The sequence below is a fragment of the Adelges cooleyi genome, unplaced genomic scaffold (assembly GCF_023614345.1).
Source record: "Adelges cooleyi isolate 19-005CV unplaced genomic scaffold, UGA_ACOO_1.1 ACOO_flye_CR_arks_rails_tigmint_CR_PRNA_9, whole genome shotgun sequence".
NCBI classification, from domain to species: Eukaryota; Metazoa; Arthropoda; class Insecta; order Hemiptera; family Adelgidae; genus Adelges; species Adelges cooleyi.
In genome coordinates this window covers 2,335,961-2,362,339 of record NW_026096579.1, presented here as the reverse complement: position 1 = coordinate 2,362,339, position 26,379 = coordinate 2,335,961, and the positions used below count along the sequence as shown (strand labels likewise).

The 26,379-nt window shown below is 33.9% G+C and overlaps 1 protein-coding gene across 3 annotated transcripts; it reads right to left on the bottom strand.

Moving 5' to 3' along the window:
- Positions 1-53: 53 nt before the first annotated feature.
- Positions 54-26,122, bottom strand: LOC126846693 (jmjC domain-containing histone demethylation protein 1). Of its 3 annotated transcripts, none has more exons than XM_050586432.1 (18): positions 25,844-26,122; positions 13,339-13,489; positions 13,141-13,266; positions 12,704-12,876; positions 12,418-12,618; positions 12,060-12,329; positions 11,843-11,992; positions 11,536-11,727; positions 11,237-11,470; positions 11,010-11,171; positions 10,796-10,891; positions 10,631-10,720; positions 10,442-10,564; positions 2,042-2,119; positions 1,868-1,963; positions 1,612-1,788; positions 1,156-1,537; positions 54-1,064 (listed from the first exon to the last, which is right to left on the bottom strand). In XM_050586432.1, the coding sequence occupies exons 1-18, from the start codon at positions 25,895-25,897 to the stop codon at positions 433-435; spliced, it is 3,387 nt and encodes a 1,128-aa protein (XP_050442389.1). In that variant the 5' UTR covers positions 25,898-26,122; the 3' UTR covers positions 54-432. The 3 variants fall into 3 exon arrangements, with proteins under 3 accessions (XP_050442389.1, XP_050442388.1, XP_050442390.1); XM_050586431.1 differs by lacking the exon at positions 25,844-26,122 and adding an exon at positions 18,486-18,752; XM_050586433.1 differs by lacking the exons at positions 54-1,064; positions 1,156-1,537; positions 1,612-1,788; ... (1 more) ...; positions 2,042-2,119; positions 25,844-26,122 and adding exons at positions 4,182-5,956; positions 18,486-18,751.
- Positions 26,123-26,379: the final 257 nt, after the last annotated feature.

Below are 26,379 nucleotides of genomic sequence, written 5' to 3'. Positions count from 1 at the left end.
ACTATTTTTTATAATAAAACAAATATAAAATATAAAAAAAACAATATGTTGTCGTATTGTGTTCAAATATTGCTTAGACTAGAACTTTAGTAAAATTATACTAGCGTACAGATCTAAAAATACAATTATTCAACTGCCGGTAGTCTTTCTAAGGTAAATTTATTCACAACTAAATAAAACGACGAAAATAAAGAGATCCCTAAATTTTTGTTTCATTCAAACATTGTCTTCGTACATAATGAACGGCTACTATTAATAAAATATCATACAATAGCTATGTTTTTATTACATACACGTTTGGTATAATACTGTGCGTAGTGTAGTGTACACATATATGTGTATGTATGTGCTTAAAATAACTATATGTACAACGTAAAATATATAGTAATAAGTTTAAAATCCGAAGTCCAAATACTTGGCGTCAAGCTGATATCAGGACTTGTCGAGTTTAACGATCAGCTTGTTGTCGAAAACCCTAAACCCTTCTCTGGTAGCTACAAACTTGTTGATGGAGGTTTTCGTCAACTCGGTGTGCCTGACATCCAGATAGGTGAGGCTTTTGCACTTGGTCAAATGCTTCAGGGACAGCTCGCTGATGCTGGTGCACCCGGACAACTGTAACGTGGACAGTCCACTGATTTGCGACAAAGTCTCCACGCCTTTGTCGGTGATCGGGTGACACTGCGACAAGTCCAACATAGACAGCTTGGGCAACACTTTGGCGATGGTCTTGACCCCGGCGTCGGTGATATGGCCACCGGCTAGTTTCAGCGACTTGAGATTCGACAATCGACATGTCAGGTCGACCAAGCCCGGCCGGTGGTCGAGCGGCGGCGAGAGGATGTGATGGAGAGTGGCATCGTCCAGAGTAGGAACAAAACTTAGGTTTAGGGACGTCAGCATCGGGCACATACACGACCGCAGACAGGACACGATAGACAAGGAGCAACCTTGCAGGGACAGCGCTTTGCTCTGGGGTAGTCTGACCAACAGCCACAACAGTTGTTCTTTGGTAATTTTACACCAATCCAGTATGAGCACTTTGGGCTGCCTCACCATCACGTCTGAAAAAACAAATACTCCGCTGGGATTACGTTCGAAAACAGAACTGGCAACGATAAGGTATTTTTTGGGTCAACTACCAGATATACTCACATTTGATCAACTTGGACGTGACCACAGTCTCGGTCAAGTCCATGCGGTTCCAAAGTGCCGGGTTGATGGTGGCCGTGTACCAGTCTTTGCACACTAAAGAACAGTTTTTCAGGTCGTCGGCCGACAAGAACTTGAACACGGGCACCAACGCGTCCGCTCGTTTCTTTGGTTCTTTGCTCAGCTCGTCGGATTCGAGCTTGGGCACAGGACGGATCACGTACTTGGGCATGTGATTGCACTTTTTCGAATTCGACAGAATTTCGTCGATTGGCATGTCCACGTTGTTCGTCACGTTTGGCTCGTTGGTCCGGATTTCTTCTTCGATTTTCACGCTGCCCGACACGGGTTCCAGCGGTTCCCTCGTTTCCGGTATGTACTCGGACTGCGCCGCGCGACAAATACAAAATTAGAAAATGGGAAAACCCTCAAAAAAATGGAATTCTGCTGACTACTCACCATGTGTATGGGTGACATTTTCTCACGTTTTACGACGAAGCTGGATTCGGCGACCATTTTGGACGAAGAACACGTGGAAAATGAAGACAACGGCGACGGCTCCAACGTCGTTTCCGGTTCGGACGTGGGTTCCTGTTTGATGTACTGGTTGAATGCTTCCATCACGTTCAACTCGGGCTTTGAAAATCACACACACACACTTGTACGTTAGATAACGAAAAAAGTTCCATCACTCAAAATATTGCTATGGACTTACCTCTAGTTTGATCTGCCGGCAGGTCGGATCGCATTTGCCGCTCGTGCCCGGTTCGTTGGCGGCCGACGGCGACGATTTTTCCGTTAAATTCCGTCTCTGATGAAAACAAAATAGCAACGATAAAACACAAGTTACAAGCCGAATCGTCGGTTATTTAGCCATTGAAATACTAACGAATTTCTTGTGGGGCGTTTTGTTCTCGACGTCCGTCTTCTTGTCCGCTAGCTCCGGCGTCTTGTCCAGTTCGGCTTCCTGGAAAACGAAAAATACCGCACGTAGTAAATAACCTCCTCAAGTACAGGACGCGTCCTACCACCAATGCCGTCCGGGCACTCTGCTTTATAATAATATTAACGTTCAGCCACAAAGATCTAATAACCCGGTCAGTCGAATTTACATACAGTTTAACGATATTCGTGTTTGATAGGTTAGTATATTCGGTTCAACTCCATCCGAACAGATCGAGTACTCGACGGGTTTTGGTACAAGGTAAAAAAATAATACTATTTATAAATAAAAAAAACTTCTTTTGTTTTTTAGTGTCAAACAACTACGCTAATTATCATGTCTAACGATAGGTACTCGATATTATGTGTACTTAAATATTGAAACTGAAGCGTCAATTACGGTTGAATTTATATTTTTTGCAAAAAGAGTTCCAACAACATTATGGTATTTTGACCTTCAACGATAAAATATTTAGAATTTTACAACGAAATAACGTTAACCCAACGAGTTTTTAAAAAAAAAAAAAAAACTAATTATGAAAAGTTGTACGAATTATATTATTAACTATAACACATATTATTCTAATAATAGTTTAGCTCTGGTTTTCCACTCAAAAATTATTTCTAGACCGATTGTGTAGCGCGTTTTGATAAAGCTCAAAATCACCTACTAATATACTTATTGTTTTTTAAAAAAAAATTAACTTTTAACTACCAATATAAGTTACCATTTTTTTAATCCTTTATAAGTTACTTTATATGTACATCAGATTTGTCAGCTATTAAGTTTTCGTTTGAAAAGGGAAGTTACTTTTTTATCATTTTGAGAATAAATAACGTCAAATTTAATTTAACTGAACCTAATTTTAACTAGGTTTCAAAAAAATTAATTTTGCTTCACCATAGCAAACAAGTAAAGACAGCCACTTTGTAGATCCTATTTCTCTGTCCGGCACCAGTTTAGAATTAGGTCAACTCATCCGCCCACTTCTTCACCGAGTTTCAACTCCAATAGGAATCGTCTATTTCAGATTTCCTCTACTCCGACCTATGACCTAGATAATTACCCATCTCATACGACTAAATGAAAATAAACGGTCACTTCTCACTATACTTATTCGCCAATTATACTCGCAAAATTTGTTTTAAAAAAACGATATTAGATACCTCTATTAAATACATCTAATTACTTCTAATTAAATGGCAAACGGTTAGGTCAACGTTGATGTATACTCGATGTGCTCTTCGACCACCATGGCTGCGAGTTAAAAACGGATGACTTCACAATAATTGTTACCAAAAACGACTAGTAATTATTACCAGTATAATATATCAGGTCACGCCGAGAAAACTAAACGCCACGAATTAGACCGAATAACACAACACGTGTACAAACAATAAACACACAGACTACTTTAAAAAAATAACTTGGAGCTCGCATAAAAGTTTGTAGAAAGGCCACTGTACAACATGGCATGGATACAGTAATGTCAACAAGTTGTTGACAACAACATATATCATACAATATACATGAGCGAGTTACCTGTATCGTTGCACTCGAAATGCCACCACCAATATTTTATGTACACAAATTATTTAAGAAAAAAACAATAAAACAATTGCCAGTATTTTTTATGAAAACTTACTTAAAAACTAATTTAAACTGTACCGAGTTTAAAAAGTGACCAGCGGTTATTATTATCAAATATCAATTAAGTTATAATAAAATAAACCTTACACTCTACTAAATATAATAGTATTATACATTTGTATGGTCTTAATATTGTAATTTCTGTAGTAAAACTTGTAGGTTAAAGAAGATCAAATTTTTTAATAAACATTCTTCTTCAATTTTGTTTAAACATAACACACCATGGAATAATTCTTCAGCCCTACTACATTATTGATGAACCCAGTATTAAAAAATAGTAATCGTGTTCTCCAAGTTACATTACAAGTATAGGATCGAGTTAGATTACTAAATTAAACTTAGGATTTTTATTTTAGTTAACATACATATGACATTCAGTTATAATATATACCTTTTCTAATACATAAGTTGTTTTTTTATACTAAAACACCCGAGATCTGATATAAGCAAGTACTTTATTAAAAATACAATACAATTTTTTTAAAAAACACAGTCAAAGCTTATACAAATATATAATTTAAATAAAATCCATTTTTTATTACAGTAATAAAAGGCGTTCAATAATATTTGTTATACATAATAAATTGACTTGCAAACACCCAACCTACAATTTACACTATAACATGTTTGATTGTATAATACTTAAAAAACTAACGGTAATACAAACAAATCTTCAGTCTTTTTTTTTTAATTTTATATAATTTAAAAAATACAATAATAGTCAAATAAAACTTTGTTATTTCGATAATTAAAAGAGTGAAATTAAAACCGTATAATAAAATTTACATAATATTAAGGGGAAAAAAAGGATATAAAATATCATTATCACCTAAGAATTTAGAAAATCCAATGCAAACTACCTTTTAAATCACTCAAAAAAAAAAAAATGTTTAAGTTAATTATTAAATTATAAAAGGTAATTTAATTATTAAATAAAATAAAACAAAATAAGTAACTCGTGTAAATTAATGTAAAATTATAAAGAAAAGACTAAAATTTAAAGAATAAAATCAAATCCAACATTAAAATATGTATTATTTGCCATGGACTTGTTACTGTATTGTGGAATTGTCATCACAATATTGCAATATCTATTAAATGTCTAATTGTTTACCGTTACTTGGACTTGACCAACAGTCGAGTTTCGGTGACGGTGAATTTATCGTTTACTGATAGGAACTTGTTGATAGCGGTGGTAGTTACTTTGGGCGTGTGCTTCATGTCCAACCGCTTGAGGGCCGTGCACTTGACGAGATGATCCAGCGACACGTCGGTGATTCCCGTGCACCCGGACAGGTCGAGTGTCTCGAGCGTTGATACGGCGTTGGCGATTGGCGTGGTCAATTGCGCCATGCCGGCGTCAGTCACCCGGAAACATTGAGATAAATCCAACTCGACCAAGTTGGGCGCATATTGGACGACATACCTAAGGGACACGTCGCTAATGTCGACGCCAGCCAACTTAAGCGTCTTTAAGTTTCTGAACCTGGTTCGGGTCTCGTTGGACGAAGACCGAGAGTCGGATGGCGGCGACAGGATATCCCTGAGTGACGCGTCGTTCATGCCAGTCACGAAGCTCAGGTCGAGCATGGTCAACGAAGGTGGCACTACGCTGCTACGTAACGCTGTCACGCCACTCCACGAGCACCCCTGCAACGACAGCTCCTTTAGTCTGGTCAGCTTGGTGATCATCCATTCTAGTTGCCGCTTGGCGATAGCCGTCCAGTCCATGACCAACACTTCGGGCTGTCGTTTTACAATGCCAGCCAGACACGCCGCCGTCAGCCGCTTGCCAGTCACGTCTAGCCGCCTCCACAAGGACACGTCGACGGACATGGAGGACCATGCGCGACACACAAGTGCACAGCGCGCAAGATCGCTGGGTTTCAGGTACTTGAACACAGGCAGCACGCATGCCGCGTCCGCATAATGGTGTTGCTGGCCGTTGGCGCCACCGCTGCCGCCGTTGGCCGTCTGGCCCTGAGCCTTGTGGCCGTTGCTCTTGGACGGCTTAGACACGTACGACTGTTTCTTCAACATATTGCAGTGCTTGTTCGAACCACCCGTCAATTGGCTGGCCAGTTGCTTGCGTAAATCGATTTTGCGCGACGGATCGGCGGCCGACGACGGACTATTGTACGTTGACATGTGCGCCTCTTCGTTATTGACAGAACGACTTAACGTTTTCATGGAATGCTCTTCCATCCATCTCTATAAAATCAAATCAAACCAGGTTTATTTTTTTGGTCTAAAAAAACTGTATCAATAATTATAGTATATGCAACAGACAGAATAAACCAAAAATTTCGCCAAACGATACACGAAACAGAAGGCAACTCGAGTAATAAAATCTATATTTTGTTTTAGAAAACGGGGTAGGTGGGGTTGAACATATTTTAACGAAATACACGTTATAGAAAAAAAGGAACCTTCTGTTTCACGAATAGCTTCGAAATGCTCGGTAACAAGATTCGATTAAATGAAGTACAGCAAATAAAAATATAAAAACCACAAACTATTGAAAAAAGCACAAGTCAACGTACAACGACCTCTTGCGAGTGGCGGTGGCGTTTTGGCTGCAGCAACGCGCACGGACAACACAAATGAGTTAATTTTTTTTTCTTAGGTATACTTATAATATAGTAATTTATTATAGTACACATTTTCTCGGCGATCAAAAAAAACCCAGTGTAAAATAAAATAAACAACGTTACAAAATAACGATAACGGTGACGCGACGCCAGCTGACTTACTTGTCTCTTTGATACACTGGCAAACACGGTTTTTTCTCTGCTATATCCATTCGAAATAAAAAAATTAAAACCAATTATAGGATAGTAGTTCATAATACACTCGATTAGACCTATAAAATATTTCACTAGAGGCGGTAACTATCTTCATACGGCGGTAACATTGTTTTAGATGTATCACTAATGTAGCATTTTTAAGGCCGTTTAAGAAAGAATGACCAAATTCGCCACAAACAATAAATCTTATCATCACGAAAATACACTTAAAACAAATAACAACTTTTACGGTTTATTCCTAAATACTATTTACTAGTATTTATTTACAATACTAATAAATACGTCTTAATAGTAAAAATCTTTCCAAGACATTTGACTAAATCTTCAATCTAAAAAAAGCTAGCATAGTGGAGACAGAGCAAATTCACAGCCCACAGGACTCTGAAGCTAGACTGTAGAAATTATTATCACTCTCAAATAAAACGCGTCGATAAGAATCTGTAGATGGTATACATTTTAAATATCAATAAGACTGTTGCTTAAAATTTTGTCCGAAATTGTATTGCAAGTTTATTAGGGTGGATAAGATTGATTTGATCAACTGTCTATATAATAATTCGACTGCCCCGACGAAAAGGGTCGTATCTCGTTTTTTGCAACTTTTCAGGGTGAACTAAACAAACATTCGAATTTAAATTCTTATTCTGTTTTTAACATATCAGTTTGAAAATTTGGATACATGCTATAACATGTATCCAAATTTTGAGTGTATTTTTTTCCTATTTTAATAAAAAAACTGTTTCGAGTATAGATTTTTGAGAAAATTGTACCATGCTATAAATTAAACTACACTTAAAAAGCGTATACCTTAAATTTAAAAAAAATTGTACCTCTTTTTTGGAGGACAGGAATATATCTTCTTAGGTTTTTACTGTATATCATTAACTACTATCTGTAAAGAATATCATCCATCCCATGCAATAATTCGGTACGATTAAAAAAAAAAAAAAATTAAAACGTTATAAATTGAAAAACCATGTAAATTAATTGTTTGGCCGTTTTCTCAATTTGGAGAGAAAGGGGTGAACTTTTAAAAGAGTTTGGCCTAATTTAGTAAATTTCGGGTACGATTTCTGATTTGTAGAATTACAGAGCGGATTAGGATATATCGTGGGCAGTGGCGTATATAGGATATAATTTCGGGGGGGAGGGGGAGGTGGACCCCGAAAACCCTCCCCTATAGACGCCACTGAGGGTCCACACACAAAAATAGATTTATAAAATCTATTCTTCCAAGCTCCGCAACAAAGCTACAAACATTTGGACAATCTTGCACAGTATATATTTATCCGCCTGTAATAACACAATATCACAATTTACACTGTCCAGTTCAGATTTAATTTTAAAGTCGATGACAACATAACAGCAACCACAGACAGCATCATGTATGTACAGAATTTTGGTATTCGGCTAATAGATTTAAAAAAAAAAAAACAATATTTACCCGAATGTTTGTCCACGTTTTGTTGGTCACTGTTAGAACGAAATTATTATACAATGTAAAACTGTGTGTTATTAACAGTTTTTATGTCAATATCTTTTTTTCCACGACCCGCGGTTTACAATTCAACTGTCTACGCATTACTAACGTAAAATCATTCTTAGTGTTTCTCGTTGTTTGGGAAAACCGGTTACCTATACTAATAAAATAAGTGCTATGCTCTTGCCAATGAATACGAAATTATAATCTTACACAATTTTATAGCTAAAACTAATTTTACAATACATTCTTACGGCACAAAATCGTCACACTAGTGTGTTGACAAGTAGATGAATACATTTTTATATAAATGAAACTGGGAAACTAATATTATGAATTGAAGTGATCACAAAGCATATTAGTGGTCTCTGTTGCCAAAAGACATGGCGCGACATGCACAATTACCAAATGACGACACACCATTTAAGACATAAAGGAGTCTAATTTAGTATTTACATATTATAAGATATTTCTTATATTTTTTTTAATTATAAAAATGGGTCTGTATAATAACTCTAGGACGGATTTAGAATTGAACCTAATGGTTTCAAATAGAAAATAACATGTAAAACGTGTTATGTAAATGCGATATTGTTTTAAAATACTATTATTTTACTATTATAGTATATAAAATACTATTTTTTTCTATAGAAAAAATATATATTATTTATTTATGATCCTACTCTCTTGATTTTAACCCCAGCACATGAAATTTAAGTACTTCATGTACGAATGTAGAAATTACATATTTTATAAACAAATATTGTACTGCATTCGTTTTCTATGGATTGTACAAAACACAATAATGTGCTCAAGGTTGTTAGGTACATACAATTAACAAAAAAGAAGAAGAATAGATAAGCACACAATATAGATTTTACTTTTTTTTTGTAACTTAATCATACAAATACATACATATGAGGTAAAAATACATCAGAGTAACTCTTACTGACAAAGTGTATAGGAAACAAAATTACTAAGGTATAAGAAAAAATAAAAAAACTTTAGAAATAAAAACCATTCATAGTTGTCTTAAATGGTACCGAGTATAAGAATAAATAAAAACAATAAAAATATTGACTTAATTTCATTAACTTAATGAAACAAAAATGATCAAAACGAGTATTTTAAAACAAATGAATTTGAATTTACTGTTTCACATGTAAGGTAAGAATCGAAAAGCAGTAATTAAAAAAAGTCCATACCGCCAGAACGCCAATTGGTTAGTGATATTGTTGCCTAATAATACAGAAGAAATAGTGTTATAAATTGTATACAAACTACAAAGAAAAAGCATATCATTTAGTTTAACAGTAGTTATTTAGAATGGTACAGTAGTCGAATTAATTTAATTAAACTGTAAAGTGCAAAAAGTACTACACTAAAACTTGTTGAAGTTTTACCGTTTTTTTTGTGGTTAGTCAGTTAATTTTTTTTAACACTACTATAATTTCCTACTTTCCATTGTTTTATTTTTGTTTATAATTTTACAATAATAATATAACGTAAAAATGGAATTATAAATTTATCGCAAAAAAGATTTAATCCATCTTTTATTTTTTTATTTACTACATCTGTTAAAAGTAAGTTTAACATATTCTTTTGATGTACATTAAAGAAACACCTAACGTCTCAGTTTTAAACCGACTAGTGTGTCAAAGCACTGGATGTAGTTTAAATTATAAACATAACAAATCCTACCTAAAGAAAACACACACTAAATACATATCTCATCATACAACTGACGATCTAGTAAAACTAGTTTAATTTATTAATAGTACATATTTAATAACGGGTTAGACAAATCTACATATTATGTACTATATGGCGATAAAAAACAAAATATTATTAACACCTATAATTATTTATAATTTAAAGAATTTTAGTTTAGTTTTGCACCATAAACGTAAAGTACCTAATTCGTTCGCTACTATTTTATTGTATAACTATTTTAAGGATTAAGTATATTAATATTAAATATTTGACATACCAAATTTGAAGTGCAAGTACTACTTTACTGGTTTCATACCTGAGCGTAGTATTTGTGTTTTTATATGCCTCGTACGAAAATAATTTACTTAAATATAATATTTCACATACGTGAGTATGATAATGCGCCGTTTGTCAGTCCCAAATTCATATGCAGCTTATGCAAAACCGCGCATACCATACCATTCACGTAAGGAGAGAAACACGTTTTATAAAATGTCCAACACAATAGTACATTTTATAAAATCTACTATACCTACTATGCTTGTAGGTACAACCAATGCAGTTGCACAAAAGTTCAAAAATAATTTGTAATTTATGCGTGTATTTTCATAAAAGCATTAGTCACCAATACGTTTATTAATACATTTCTAAAGCGATGAATAAAAAAAAATATTATATATATATATATATAATTACCGTAAGAGGCAATGGCGGCGACCGTTCAGTTGTAACATTTTCTTTCTTTTCTATTTTCAGTCTCTTATTACTAGAAGAATCCGCATCACTTTCCGAATTAGTGTCGGAGAATTCTTCGTCCTCCTTAACATTGATAATTCATTAATCATTGATATTCTAGTAATTCAAATTCAAATTACATTTACTCACTTTACAGCGTTTTTGTGTTATTGTATCGTTACTACTAACCGAGGTCCTACGAATATCGGTTGACTTTTGTCTGGCTCGAAAATGACGAGGCTATAATAGTCATCCAACAGAATTATATAAAATTTTGTATCGAATCAGCTAACTTAAATAATTATTTAAACTTACTTTGCTCTCTAAATTTTTTCCTTCTTTACAACATTTTGGACATTCCCAACTGTTGGGGAGATCTTCATTGTATGTTCCGTTATTTGAGAACACAGCCTAAAATCACAATTGTTAGGATAATGGTTATCAGTCAATAAAATTAACATATTATATTTTATGAATTATAATAAATATAATGTTGTAATATGTATTATAATATAATATGTTATATTACTTGTCTTAGTAAACAGTCCGGATGAACAATTTCAAAACAAACACTACACTCCATAAGGTTACTGGGTGTGTCTTTAGCTGCTTTTTGAATGGGAAGGACAATTTGTTGTCCCCAACCATCTAATGTACAAACTGAACACGCAGCAGTGATGGGCAACATAGGCTACAAAGACGATTGGAATTTTAGTTTATCATTAACAGACATTTTATTTAGTCCTTTAAAATTACCTGTAAACACTGACGCATGACACAAGTCTGTTTGGCTCGCCCTGGACCGCCAAACTTAACCATGTCTTTACAAAATGAACATTCGCCACAGTCGGCTTGTTTACAAGCTTCACATTTTTTACACCTTGTGCGCCTTCGTCTTGGTCCCGACGAAGCACTACCGCCTCCAGACTTGCGTGATGTTTTAACTTTAGAATTCATCTCACCAGATTTGAAAAATCTTCTTTCTCTTTCCTATTGTTGAAAACAATTAGACATTGTTCATAATAACATTGTTCATAACGTCTGTAATCTCTTACCTTGTCGCCTTGCATTTTTAGAATAGGTTTACCAGTTATAGCATCTTCGGGCTTATCATTTTTATGTTTATTTATGACAATGGCCACGTTCCTAATCAACTCAATAGCGTCCTTGATCAAAGGTGGTACGTTTTTTTTGTTTGGTGGTAAAACGTGTAAATATCTCACTATTGCTTTGATTCCGTGAAGTTCCTGAGATCAAAGAGAAGCAAATACATAATCATAAGTAACAATTGTATAAAAAAAATATTAATATAATCTGACACTGAAGTTATTGTATATATATATATATATATATGTATATTACTTGTTTAGTGAAATGTACGTGTTCGACTGGAGGAGGTGACGTTTCAGCCCCCTCAGTCAAATGAGACTTTCCGAGATCACAATAAACATACCGTTCTAAAACGTACCACAACATTTCGGTAAAGAACGGGTATCTAAATTTTTGAGGAACCTAGAATGAAAAAAAAAATACATATGTAACAAATTTTTGAAAAAATAAAATCACTATTGTTGCTCACCTTAGTGGACTCTTCAACTTCAGCCACTCTAAGTTGTTTTTCTATGCCAAAAGAATGCAAAAAGTTACCACCAAACACCAATGAATCTTTGGGTGTATAAACGGCGTGTATCCAGCCGGTAGGTATGAAGAATGTATCGCCAGCGTTTAACGATACACGGCCACACTGTTCGACGGTATCACCGAAAAATATATCTCCTTGCTTTCCGGACAATATCCACTGCTCATATAATTTCATATTTTGTTCTGTTGGCGGTATTAACCAAAACACCTAAAACCGAAACGATAATAAATGTTAATTTTATTGTAAAATATTAATTGAATATTAAATAATTTATTGATAAAAAAAAATGGTATACCTTGCTTCCACGTAAAATATGATACCACACTGATGTACCACCGAAATCAATATGGAAATCAGTGTAACAACCTTTGACTGACATCAAACAATATTTTTGTACTTTTGGATACATCATTTCGTCTAATACATTTGTTGATTCTATCTGGCTTTCTTTTAAGTGTTTTGGCCACACACAATCCACCCAGTCTAATTCACGCACCTGTAAATTTTTTCTTATGTAGAACACTTTCAAAAGTTAATGACACTCCACGATCAATATTAATTTCCTCATGGGTATTACGTACAATATTCGGACGTTTAATATAATTTTCTAGTTTTGTATGACTGAACTCGAGTGAGATAACATTCAACAGTTTATCCTTGACAGGTTCTTCATAATATTTCGTCCATTCTTTCATCGTCATTTCAAAATTTTTCTGTGTGTTTACATCCATAACATCTAATAGTCTTCTTGAACCTATAATGTTAATATTAAATAAAAATGTATAATTGAATTGTTATTATTGTACATGTATTATATTTAAAACAAATGCATAAGCAGTAGATGACATGAAAATATTATAGCACTAATGAAGGGGTCCTTTGTATTTTTGATATTTCAAACAATCTAAAAATTATGCCGATATTGGTTAAAAGTTATACGTATGTTTTAAATTATAATATTTATTAAAAGATACTTGTTTGATAATTAGGTATGTAAGACGACAGTTCAGCAACTTACCAACACAAGTGCGGACGTCGTTGACGGAGAAATTTTGACTGGGAACGTGTAGGCCAAGTCCAGTTTTGTCTTTGAACAACAGCGGAATAACAAAACCATGTTTTTGTAAATAAGCGACTGTAAACTCTGTAAAGTAAAATTTAAAGCGGAATGTTAGAATAAATGTGGGGGTTGATAAAATGTATTTGGATCATTAACCTTTTCCGTCCATTTGTTTGACAAAATTGTATTGGGTGTATCGATCAGAATCAAGTTTGTCGTGGAGGCTGAATGACCGTACCCCTTCGATTTCTTCTTCGTCGCCATAAGCCCAGTCTTCTGAATAAGTTTTCTTCTCTTTGCGGGTACGCTACAAACACAAAATACAATACAAATGGTTATTTAATAAGAAGTAGGTACACAACTACAAATGAGAACATGTGTAAAATTCTAGCTTAAAATGTCCATTTAAAAGATAGTCATACAGCATTACTTTCAGCTTATGAAATCAGACCGTTTTTGTGAGGAAGCGCTAATCAAAGTTAAGAACAATATAACAATTTATAAAACTATGTTTTGGTAACATATTATACTTCACTAATATAACTCGATATTCGAAAACTATTTTATATTATTAATCGAATTATTTATAATTTTAATATAAATGCTAACAGACCTCAGATCAAACACTTTGTGCATATATTTTCGGAATAATTTTACTGCAGTGTTAATAAATTCGGATTATAATTGAACTCAGTCAATACTGAAAGTCACTCAGACATTCAAAATTATTTTATTTGTGTAATAAGAAATAAACATCTACAAACGTCCGAATAATGCTTTGCAGTTAAGGAAAACAGAAAAAAAACACATTTTACACAAATTAAACGCAATAACTTACCAAGCCGATAGTATTTTTTTTTGTTACTAAGACTAACATATTTACTATAGGAGTCTAAAATGTCAATTTCTAAAGAAATTATCTCAATTTCTATAAATTTTAAGTTTTTCTAATAAATCAAACAATTTAAAAAAATCGGCATTTTATTCTCCCTAAAAAGTTGTAAGTTTTCTATGAAAATAAACTGAAATCGACCCAATAGAAATGCCAGAAAATGAGTTCTTTAAAAGTCACTTGAACTTTTTAATCAAACTTTCACTCGGATTAAAATAACTTTAAATGTTATAAAACTAATACTAAATAATCATTTGCCGTTAAACTAGTCGTCATAATTAAAATTAATCTTCAATCAGTTTATGTTAATTACTGGCAATCTTTTTCCCCATAACAAATAATAACCCCTTCCGTTCACCTTAAGTTTATTTGAGTAACCTTATAAAACTTTTTTGGGTAAATACCAAATATTGCCTGGGGTTAAAGAAAATGATAACAAATAAAAGTTCATCAATAGTCAATCCCGTCGTTTGGTGTAGTAGAACATTAACAATCTTCTTTGTTTAGATAATATGAGTAAGGATAATTTATCGGTATCAATGATGTTTTTTTTTTTATTCTAAATAACTGGAAGCGCGGTGTACCCTAATAATACACTCGTGGTTTAGATCGGACAAAGTATAGAAATATTTGTACACGTGCATCTACATTTATACGGAATGCATCACTTATTCAAAACGCATACATAATACGTACTGTCGATTTTGTTATATCATATTTGAATTTTGTATACATTCAAATACGGCCGCGAGAGCGGAGACTTATGTGAAAAGTCTATGATAAAATTCTTGTAGAGGGGAAAGTAATATGGGCCAGACGAGAGCGTATTATGACCAGCCAATTGGAAAATATTATTATTTATTATGAATGGAACTCTGCTAGAAGTGACCCCGAAAAATCGATTGTCGACCACGGTCGGGACTCGTCGGCCGGCACTACACTTTCGATTTCTGTTTTTTTGAAATATAGAGGTGGAAATTTACAATGCTAACGAGGTAAAAACGGCATCATAATCTAATTAGCCGATTAACCGATAGAGTAGTGCATAGTCTCACGTTGTTTTAGCAAGTGCCAGTCAATGACCGATTGTCGTCAGATGAACGTTTGGATAGTGTACTAAGCTACTACTATAAACAGTTGACCATTGATCTATCATCAACGGGTGAAGAATAAATGTTTAAAAATTCTAACGGCAGACATTAAAAGTATGTACTTATACAATTAATATTATTATTAGGTATAGTAGGTAATACCGAATACTCTAAACTCGTTTTACTATTTGACTTTCCTCCCTTTTTTAGACATGCTCAACCCAACCCCATCTCAGTGTTATGTTCCTTCTAAATTTTCATGTTATTGGCACAAATCACAAACTTCCTCATTACTTATTCCACACACTCATCTCAACATTTTTTGAAAATAATACTTTTAAACCCGGTATAGATAACAATAAGCTAACTTTATTTAACCATCGTCCGACACACGTTGAATGTAACTGAATATGACAGACAATACAATGTAAGCTTGAGCGGATGCGGTAAGTAGGAATATAATATCATACACGGTTTAACTGTAATGATTGCACATGGCGGACATTCCATACACTTAGAATGTATTAAAATTATAATTCAGTAAAAACCTAAAAAAGTGTACAGCATTGAACGATTTCAACTGGCCCTGTAAAACAACGGTTTGGTTTAAAGCTGAATACAATTAATGTCACCTGAAGTAGATTAATTAAATTGTTCTTTAACAACTTGTGCGAATTTGTCTAGTTTCTTTCTCAAGTGTTTTTGTCGTTTACCTATTGGCGTACGATACAGAATGATAAGTTTTTCTGAGCAGTGAGAACTCTCAATGTCAAGTAGCATATAAAAAAAAAATCCTCAGTTAGACTTACTATACATCAGACCAAGTTGATAAGATACAATATTAAGATACCTACAACGACATTATTTTCTAGTGTAAAACCTCGATTACGCGCAACGCATTTTACTTGGTTTTCGAGCAATAGAAAATAGACTAGATGTACATGAAAAGAGGATACATTTATAAAAGTACATTTTTTTTAAAATATTCCATACCTAATAAATTATTATCGTTTTTTTAAAGTAAAAAATGTATTTTTTTTTTTTTTTAGTATCTAATAATTAGCCAAATACTGCATACATTGGTAAACGAGCCTCTCTCTAAAATATACATTCAATTATATAATATCTCTAAAATCATCATGGACCTAAATAAAACGCAATTGCGTAGCTTTTTTTAGTTCAGAAATTGGTGGAACAGTATAAAATATACTTGTTAAAATACTAACGAAAAAGTTACAATTTTAGTGTCGAGTAAACTTGGCGAAAATATTATTGTTAAACTTGTCGACGAATGCCGCGCTTTTTTGTATTTAAAAGACAAAACGAGATATAAAATATTATTATAATAATATTGTTTAGCGAAAACCACGACTATGCAAACGACAACAGCTGCGGTTTGGTTAATTTTAGAGCACACCTTCGGTCCCTTGCCGAGTCTAATAGTAGTATTTTAAAAAAAGTATATTATATTCACTAGCCTATATAAATGGCTTCGATGCGGAACTGAGAAGGTATTTTTTTTTACAATGACGTGTTGACCGATTTCTTTTATAGCAAGTCTATTGAAAGGTACTTTAAGGGGTCAAAAATTTAAAAAGTTCACCCATTTCCTTTAAAATCGAGAAGAACACCCCAAAAATGTACATATTTTTCAACTTAAAATTACGGCGCTTAATAACTTTTTAAGACATAGTAAAACTGATAAACGTTGATAATCCAAAAAAATATAAACCCTTTCCCCCACAGAAGGCGTAGAAACCTTTTATTTATTTTAATTTTTTTAGGTGTAGTTTCAGGGCTAAAGATATGAAAATTAGACTGAAGATGTATATAAATAATATATCTAGAGTGCGGCTGTAACATACGATTTTCTCAAAAATCTGTAGTCAATTTTTATTAAGGAACCCCCCCCCCAAAAAAAAAAGGAAAATTAAATAGTAATAATGTGTAAGCGAATCAACAAGTATCTGAAAAATATTTTCATTATATATTTGATTACGATACATGGGTAACTAAGTTAACAAATGAAAATTGACAGACAGGTGTTGATAAAATTTGAAGCACATTATTGTCATTACAACGCCTTTGTCGTTATTTTTATACCATACACACATTCGTATCGAAGCGTTCGTTTTCATATTTATAACTTTCAGTTAAAAGTTCGTAAGAGGGTGCGTGAAAAGTAAGGATAAGTTATCAATAATCAAAACATCAAATTCAATAACACCATTACAAAGTCGGAACTTTTGTGCGAAATGGCTCTTATTGTTTACACTCCACCCCTAAGAGATTTGTATGAACCCCACTGCTAAACTATACTATTCTCTGTATGTTCTCGAGTTATATAAATCATCTAGAAAAAATGTTAACAAACTTTATTCAATTTAGTACATCCGTTTTTTCCTCGTACCTCGTAAATAGATGGTAAAATTAATGTGTTGATTGTATGCACAATAAACATGACAAGTTCGTTGAAATCAAACATTTTATATAATTTTTTTTCTATCGTGCAATATAAATAAAACCACTCTTGTTTTACAGTCTTAAAATCGTTCAAAAAATTACAGTATTTTTCGTATATTTTTATTAAATATATATATCAAAATAAAACCTGTTTTTTCGCGCCTCCGCGAGTTATTGTTAGCCGTAAACGACGTGCGATAATAATAAAAACAACATCGGAGAAAAAGGAAATCGCAAGATCAACGTTTAGTGGCGATAACGACGAGATTGCGTATCGAGTTCGAATGATTGAATTGTTATGTTTTATTTATTATTATTACTACCAAGTGGCGAACAGGTGCTTTCAGATAACGGCGAGTACAGTGCCTGGTAGAAACCGACGCTTGGCACAACACTACACCGACTGCTACTGGTGGCAACTGGCAAGTCCCACTCACGCTGTATACGGCGCATACCTGTGGAGAAAACGCGGTTTTACGACGGCACGAATAAATGAACGGCGCAACGCCGGACACGACTCACTAAAACAGTACCATTATTATTTATAATAAAAACATGAAGAAAAAAAAAACACAAACACCGACTGTTTTGTCCAAGACTGACGTGCCTACGAATAATCAAACAAAAGAGCGAGACGAGACCATATAAGACCAATATAATATGTCGGAACGATAACATAATAATTGGATTATCCGCGGCAAAAGCCCAGGGAAATGAATTAAATACAACGGTTGGGCAATATCGCAAACAAAAACACACATTCCTACATCGGATACACGAAAGTCAAGTCAAGTCTAGGTAGACGTGAATATTATAGTAAACGAGGACGAACTGATTATCTGGCTGCGTGTACTCACTGTTGTCCTGGACGAATATTTGCTGTCGGACTTGGTCGCCGGAGTGCAGTTGCCGGGACTACTGCCGTTTTCGCGGGACGAATGCGCCATTAGCCGCAGGCCGGACACGACGCGCAATTGTACTAAATATTGTCGATTGACGAGAACTAGTCGGACGACGGCAGTGTTGTTGTATTGCAACGCACACGTATGCAGCAACAACGAAAAACGGCAAACGGCGAATTGCGTGCGACCGGTAAGTGGGTCCGGATGCGACTGGCCCGCGCGTTCACGGGCGGTAAGCGACGGACCGAGGCGAGCAGGGGTGGGGAAAAAGACAGCGCCGGTGCGCCGCCGCCCGCCGACGACGACTATGCAACTATACACAAACGACTGCGGTACACACCGTATAATATTATTTATACACTGCACTTAATAATAATATGTTTATCACAAAACGGTATACACCCCGTTCGCCGCGACCGTAACTCGTCTTCACCCGACCCATCATCACTGATGTGTAATAATATGCAGTCCCTATTACCGTAAGTACTACTATAGCTAAACATATTATTCCACTGTATCTACTTTGACAATGCTTCATAGCGTTTATGCTGTTATCTTCGTCATATTGCTATTAACCTAGACAAAAGTCGATCATTGGCCCGTCTCTCGTCAGCAATGAGGCCATTAACGGCAAAACGCTCACTACGTTTGACCGTACTGCAAAATCCATCTTCTTCACACTACATTGACAATTAATTATGTTCTTGTATCAACAATACAACAGTTTTCAAATATCAAATAGTAATATAGCGGACAACATCACATTAGTAATATTGTTTTAAGAGGATCGGATACCGACCGTTTTTTAGTCAAAACACGTCATATTATTTTGTCCATCGTACAGGCTTAACCAGTAATCCGGTAAGTAATCTAAACACAGATTTCAGTTTCTTGAGATCCGGTCATTGTACTTTTTTTTCAATTTGAATTCTGACCCTTCCAAATTTGATATTAAATTTTCATAAAATGTTTTTCAACTACGTTTTTTAATAACCTAATAACGGTTTTTTTTCCAATTCCGACTCAGTTTTTGAAGTATTAAATACGCATAAACCCAATAAAACTTTATCATTACTTTTTGGTAAATAACAAACATCAAACATTTGCTGGACTTATAAAACCCCGCTGTTTTTCAAGGTTCGGGTGGTTTTTTTTTGCTTACTATGATGGCGCATAATTTTAAATGTTTTAATTAAATATTTTTCGTACGTTAAAAAGAAGTACTACTTTAAACGATATTCCAAATTTGAAATAAATAGTTTGAAAAGTTGTTAATGGTAAAAAACATATTTAATGCAAATGAGAATATCCCCTAATGTTAACTAGTGGTTGGGTGGAAGAGGTATAGACTTAGTCCATCAAATACAGACCCCCCCCCCACCTCTCAGAGATAGTGATATAGCATACAAATAAATACATAAATTGATAAGGTTAAAACACATGCCCATTATAGCTCTGGCTCTGTAAGCACATAATCTAATATCTTAAAACCATAATTTAGCTGTCATGCGCGGTTTATGAAATAAAAGGTCTATGGCATAAAAATCATAACTAGTTCCTACATTATAATGTTAATTTAAGTATTAAGGGATACATAATATTGAATGAGTAATATTTAAAAACTGTTTATATCGTTCATAAAGATAAAGTAATTTACAAAATACCAAATAATCGAATTTGGGCGACTGTCACAACTAACAATCAGAAAGCGTAGTATGATAAATGTATAGTAGATGTTTAGATAATGTTGTTAGGATTAAAAGTTAAAAGCGTTGATATTAATTAAATTCTTATCTTATCCTAACTCTGCAGTTTTCCATTACACCCAAATTGTTTTACAGTGTTCTTTAACTTGTCATGCCTAGAACAAAATCTATACATATAAATAAAATTGAAGTGCCTGTCTGTTGTTCCGGGCTAATCTTCGAAACGGCTGAACCAATTTTGTTGGAGACAAAATCGCAGTCAACAGCCAGTATTTAATAAAAATCAACCGCAACGCAGTATATTAAACTACATTATAAAAAATAAGAGTTAAAATATGATAATGTATTTTTAAATAATTTTGTTTTTACGACATATTTCAACTTGGGTAGTTTGCGAGTGTCTTAAAGTTTTTAATACATTTTGACTACCAAAATTAATAATAATACTACACAGTCTTAATTATAATATAATTTATTGATTACTAACTGCAGAAAGGGAACATATCTGTAAAAACAAATTTTACAGAAAGCACAAAATACTGTCTAGGTATCCACATTTTAACAACTTGGCTGCCACGCATTTTTTTTCAAAACTTCAATTGCCTGCCACGAGGTTCCCTTTTGAATCAGTGCCATGAGATCCAATATGGGATATTCTCACACGTTTTAAAAATCTTAAAAGCTATGGAAACTCTTTATTTAGATGCTATTGATATATGTGTAAAATATCAGAATCAAACAACATCATAAAAATGAACTTTACCTTTTTTTTGGTAGTTTATATTAAAATGTCATGGTAGTCAAGTTGTTAAAAAAAATTCGATGATATCTTAACTATGTCAAAAGGACCGTATAATGTGTAGGTTACGGTATACGTAGGTTATCAATCAATAATGAATTAGTACTAATCGAGGTGGGGTGGTGAAAGTGACTGGTGGGCAGAGTTGGGCATTATTTAGTTAATTTTTTATTTAAATTATTTTTCGAATAAAAGTTGATTATTTGTATAACCACGAATAGTTATTCGTGGTTATACAAATAATCAACTATACGAATAATGACTAATTTAACTATTATTCGCGTTAAAATTTTCAATCATGATTACAATTTTTGAATATTTTTAATCATTGTTATTCGTAATTAATAATTTGTTTTTTACATAATACATAATAATATTGAATTGAAAAAAAAATGTACTTTTTAAATCTCTAATAACTTTATTCGTGTGTACCTACAAAAGAGTTAATTTTTTAAACATGATTAATTTAACTATTGGTCATGATTAATTTTTTTAATCATGATTGATTCAACTTAAGCCCATGATTAACTTTTTGAATCATGACTAATTTAACTATTATTCGCGTTAAAATTTTCAATCATGATTAATTTAACTATTATTCGCGTTATAATTTTTAATCATGATTAATTTAACTATTATCCATGATTAAATATTTCAATCATGACTAATTTAATCGTACTTCAAAGTTGAAATTTGTATTCATAACTAATTTTATTTGTTATTGTATGATTAAATTAATCATGATTAAAAAGTTAACTTTAGGTGATGACTAAAATGTTTAGTCATCGAGTTAACTTTTAACTAAAATAAAAAATGCCTATCTCTGCTGGTGGGTAACGGATCTTACAGATTATCACATCCCTATGAAAACTACATAAAAAAAACCCATTGGACTAATATTAATATAATTGGTTACGAACACGTCGATTTTTTTTTCGACGAAATTATGAAATGTAACATCTATTTAAAAATATATATATTACTTAGTACTTTCATTAGTCACTGTGAAACCTAATAACAATTAGCCGTACTATTTAAATAAATCGGATTACATAAGGTCATTTACACAGAAATTCGTATTTATGCACTTCTATGTTTCTACAAATATTATAATGGCGAACAACTACTACTTTTTAAGCTCAACCTAAGCCGAGGCTTTTTATTTTATAGAAAGTTTTCATACAAACTTGTACAAAAGTAGCCTAGCCTAAACCTGATATAATCATTCAGAATATCAGACCAATTGTGTTTGTAGCATACGATGTTATTTCTTAATCCAAAAATCTGAACTTCGAATTTTGGATTTCATAATGCTGACTTGATTTTAAATGATTTAAGAACTAATGTTAAGTACTAATGTTCTACTGTACGTTTTACAATAAACATACTATAAAACTACAATTTGTTTATTTCTGGATAATTCATACTTAATACTAATGTTGGTATTTATAGATTTTTGTTACTAATTTCATACAATATAAATATATGTTTATATCATTCTAGCTATAATGATTTCATTAAAATAAATGCATAAACAACGTTCGGATTTAAGTTGGAAAAATCCATACTTTTACCATCATGCTACAATGCAAGCATATAATATTAACGGTTAATGTTATGCTCGCGTCTTGATAGAAATGTGAAACTGTAGAATATTTGTTGTACAATTATTGATTGTAATCAAATCAATGATGATACACGTTATGTTAAATCGAGAATTTACAAAGATAATAAAATCATAAAAAATCGTCAAGGCAAAATAAAATACTATACACATAACACCCCGTCCAAATGCGGTGGACCGCCGTCGTGAGCACACAAAAGAAGGTCGATTGGGGGACCAACCCCTATTCGGTAGATGAAAATATAGTAGTGATGTTTCACAATCAATGCGAGGGATGCGAAAAATCGATGAACCTGCTCCTGAAACTGTACACGTAGTCCTCCAACACACTCGCCTAAGTATAGGCGAGCACGTTAGAACATAATGAGCAGCTTTAAGAGCGCACTAACGAATGAATACTAACGCGCACATACTATTCGAGCGGAATACACAATCAAACAAGCTAATAACCATTTACTAGCTAATCGAATACGTGAGTGAAATCGATTAACATTTAATCTTAGATTACAATAATTAAAAAGATTAAACCTAATCAAACAACAGTTAGGTACACGTCACATTCATCAAAAGCATTTTTAATAATTTAATTTTAAAAATACATAATTTTAAATTTAAATTTAGCGCACAACCCGTGAGCGAATGAATGGTGAGCTGCTAAGTACATTTATTGCGTTTCTGTCGTCAACATATGTTGGTCTAGCTAAATTCACAAAAGCACAATGCATTTTATGTTTTTATAGGTAATGGTTATGGTACACAATAACATGTTGTCTACATCTAAATGCATAGGTAAATAAACATTCTTTTAAACGGCTAAGAGATAGACTGTATACTAAACGTACTCAACATGGCATTCAACTACCTACCGCCAAATGCTTAATGGTCCTACGGAGAAACGAAACGAACCGTTAGATTAAAAAACATAATCATTAGGTACAAAAATATGAACGGTATTCAGGCATATAAATAATCGGCAATTTAACAAATAGTTTTGCAATAAAATATAAAATTAAAAAAACAAAAACCGACGAATTTAAAAAAAACTGGTTTTTATTCATTTGTTTTCACCATTGTTAGAAACGATACTCATACTCGTCTCAAAGACCTAACACAATGTAGTCACTAATTTGAGTATATAATATTATTATCTATAGTAAAGAGGAATGCGAGTACCCGTCTACTCTGATACAAACGTACCAAGACCGGTAGAAACATAAGTAGTACCTACTCCTATAAAAATCTAACATACGTACGACAACAGTATGGATTAGAGTTTAAGAAACAAAACAATATGGTTTTGGCTAACATGACAAAATCGAAGAAATATCAATCCTTAGGTTTTTGTCCCTTGGCAATAATGTACACCAAAAACAGTATGGTTAGCCTTTAATGATACTAATGGTATGAATCTCGCCTTTTAGATTTTATACTTCGAGTATTGATGTTTCAAAATAGCTACAATGCCCGAGGTATAATATGCTCCAAAAGTATCTAATTGAGAACATTGGCGATATTTTTGGGGGAAAATTCCCTTTTAGAATAACCTGACCCATAATTTACAATTCCTGGTATTCGAAAACTATTTTAAAATAGTAAAATGCCTAACTAAAACTATTTTTGGAAACAAAACCAAACTAAAAATTGATTTGTCCGTCGATTCCAAGAAAACCATTTGTCATGAGATAACGTGACACGTGTAAAATAATTTAAAAAAAAAAAATCGCTAACCAGCTGCTATATAGTATCTATTAGACTTTTTAAAAATTAAAAAAATGTCATGTAGGCATAAACAATCTGTTCTACCGATGACATAAGACATAATGCACATAATATCTAGTCCCTGAACAGTTTTGCGTTATTTTTTAGTAATTATTTCAATAGTTTAAGGGAACAATAGTTAAAACCATTTAAATCAAATAATTTATAAAAACAAAAAACTCAAACAAAATGGATTATGACGTGTATTTGAATAAATCTAACCTATCGATATTTGAAAACACGAACTATCATGCAATAAAGTTAATGTATTATACAATTATTGCGAATACGATTGTATTGGTCAAACAAATTTAGTATTAATATGCAGATCACATATTTTAATAGACCATTAATAGAGAATACGCAATTTGTGGGAGCAAAAACTCTCCCTTTACGTGTGCCGTATGTGTTAAATGGAAATGTACGGCGCTATTACTTGTATATACATATATAAACGATCACGCATTTCTGAACAGTCGGCGGAGCATCCCTTTTCGATGAATAATAACCAGATAAACAGACTCGAAAGAATCATACTTAGCAGCCAGAATGATTTTTCATTCCACGATTTATGGCCTAAAAATAATGTGGTAGACGATCGTTTGAAAAAAAATGGTGAGTGTCACTATGAACCCCCTTTGTGCGCAATTCCTTTTTTCCCAGGTTTATTTTTTTTTTTTTATAACAAAATATAAGCTATACAATGAGATTGTTTTTTAAGGAACCGTGTGGACAAAAAAAAAAACTCCTCAACCCAGAATCTACAGCATTATGTCATTGCTACAAATTACAATTACACATCCAGGGTACATTGTGTCATGTAAACACAGCCACTGCGACAGCACATTTTTTCAATACTCGGTTATTAGCATCTTTTATCGCAACGTTAATCGCATGACGTGACAGGATTTTTCCAAACGGAGGACATGCTTGTAATTATTATCAACTATTATCTAGTAGATCGGAGTATCGAGTAAAAAATTGGACGTGCAAAAAAAGAAACCGGTCGCCGTGTACCAAAGGGATTCCGCGAGCCGAAGATTTTCGAAAATACTTAACGTAGAATATATTTGTATGGAGTTTTCTTCGAATACTGTTATGATAAGAATAATTATAATTATGATATTTTCATTTTTTTGCAACGTGAACGGCGACGTGCCTCCCCCGTGGGTCGTCATGGCCGACAAGGCGGCGGCGGCGGCGGAGAATACGGCACGCACATACACACACAAACGCGCCGCATCGATACAAACGACGGCGGCGGCGGCGGCCTAAAATTGATAATAACAAGACGTATTATAACAATACGTACGACGACAATGGAACGTGTAAACATTTACGATTATACACCCGCCGACTCGACGCTTAAAAACGTGTAAATTGTCAAAAAAAAAAAAAAAATGAAATGGTTTTCACCAAAACTCACCAAACTCCGTGTGGTCAAGCCGCCGTTGCTACAACTGTTGCTGTCGTCCGACATGGCAATCGGTCGGGATGGCTATGTCGTCTGCTTACATGTAAGTCGCACGGTCGCACGCAAGGCAGTCGTCACTGTACCGTGGTAATACTGAAATGTTTTTGGGCGCTTGCCGTTGGTTGTTCTCGCGCGAAATGTCGACGACGCGACGGCAATGACGACGCTCGAGGGCGACGTGACACGAAACGGCGGCGAGCAATTGCCAAGCGTCGACCGACCGAAAACGCGGCGGACATACTGATCTGTTTCTGTGTAGGTATACTGTATAGTGGTATTATTGTGTTGTACGCGGTGCCGGCTGTGGGCCGGCGGCAGTGCGGTGGCGGAGGTGGTGCCGGTGCCGGCGGCAGTGACGTGAAATGACCGCCGCGCCCTCTGTGAACCGAAGTCGGAACATTCACGGACCGGTAACCGCTTGTCCCCCAGTTGTCCCGTCCGCCGCACACCAATATAATATCCGGATTTTTTATTACTATTGTGTTCTG

Excerpts from the sequence above, each read along its gene's own strand:
- LOC126846693 (XM_050586431.1), bottom strand. The coding sequence starts at position 18,575 with ATGGCGCATTCGTCCCGCGAAAACGGCAGTAGTCCCGGCAACTGCACT. Across the intron at positions 11,728-11,842 it reads ACGTACATTTCACTAAACAA|GAACTTCACGGAATCAAAGC; the intron begins GTAATATACATA and ends CTTTGATCTCAG. Across the intron at positions 1,964-2,041 it reads AAACGCCCCACAAGAAATTC|AGACGGAATTTAACGGAAAA; the intron begins GTTAGTATTTCA and ends TGTTTTCATCAG.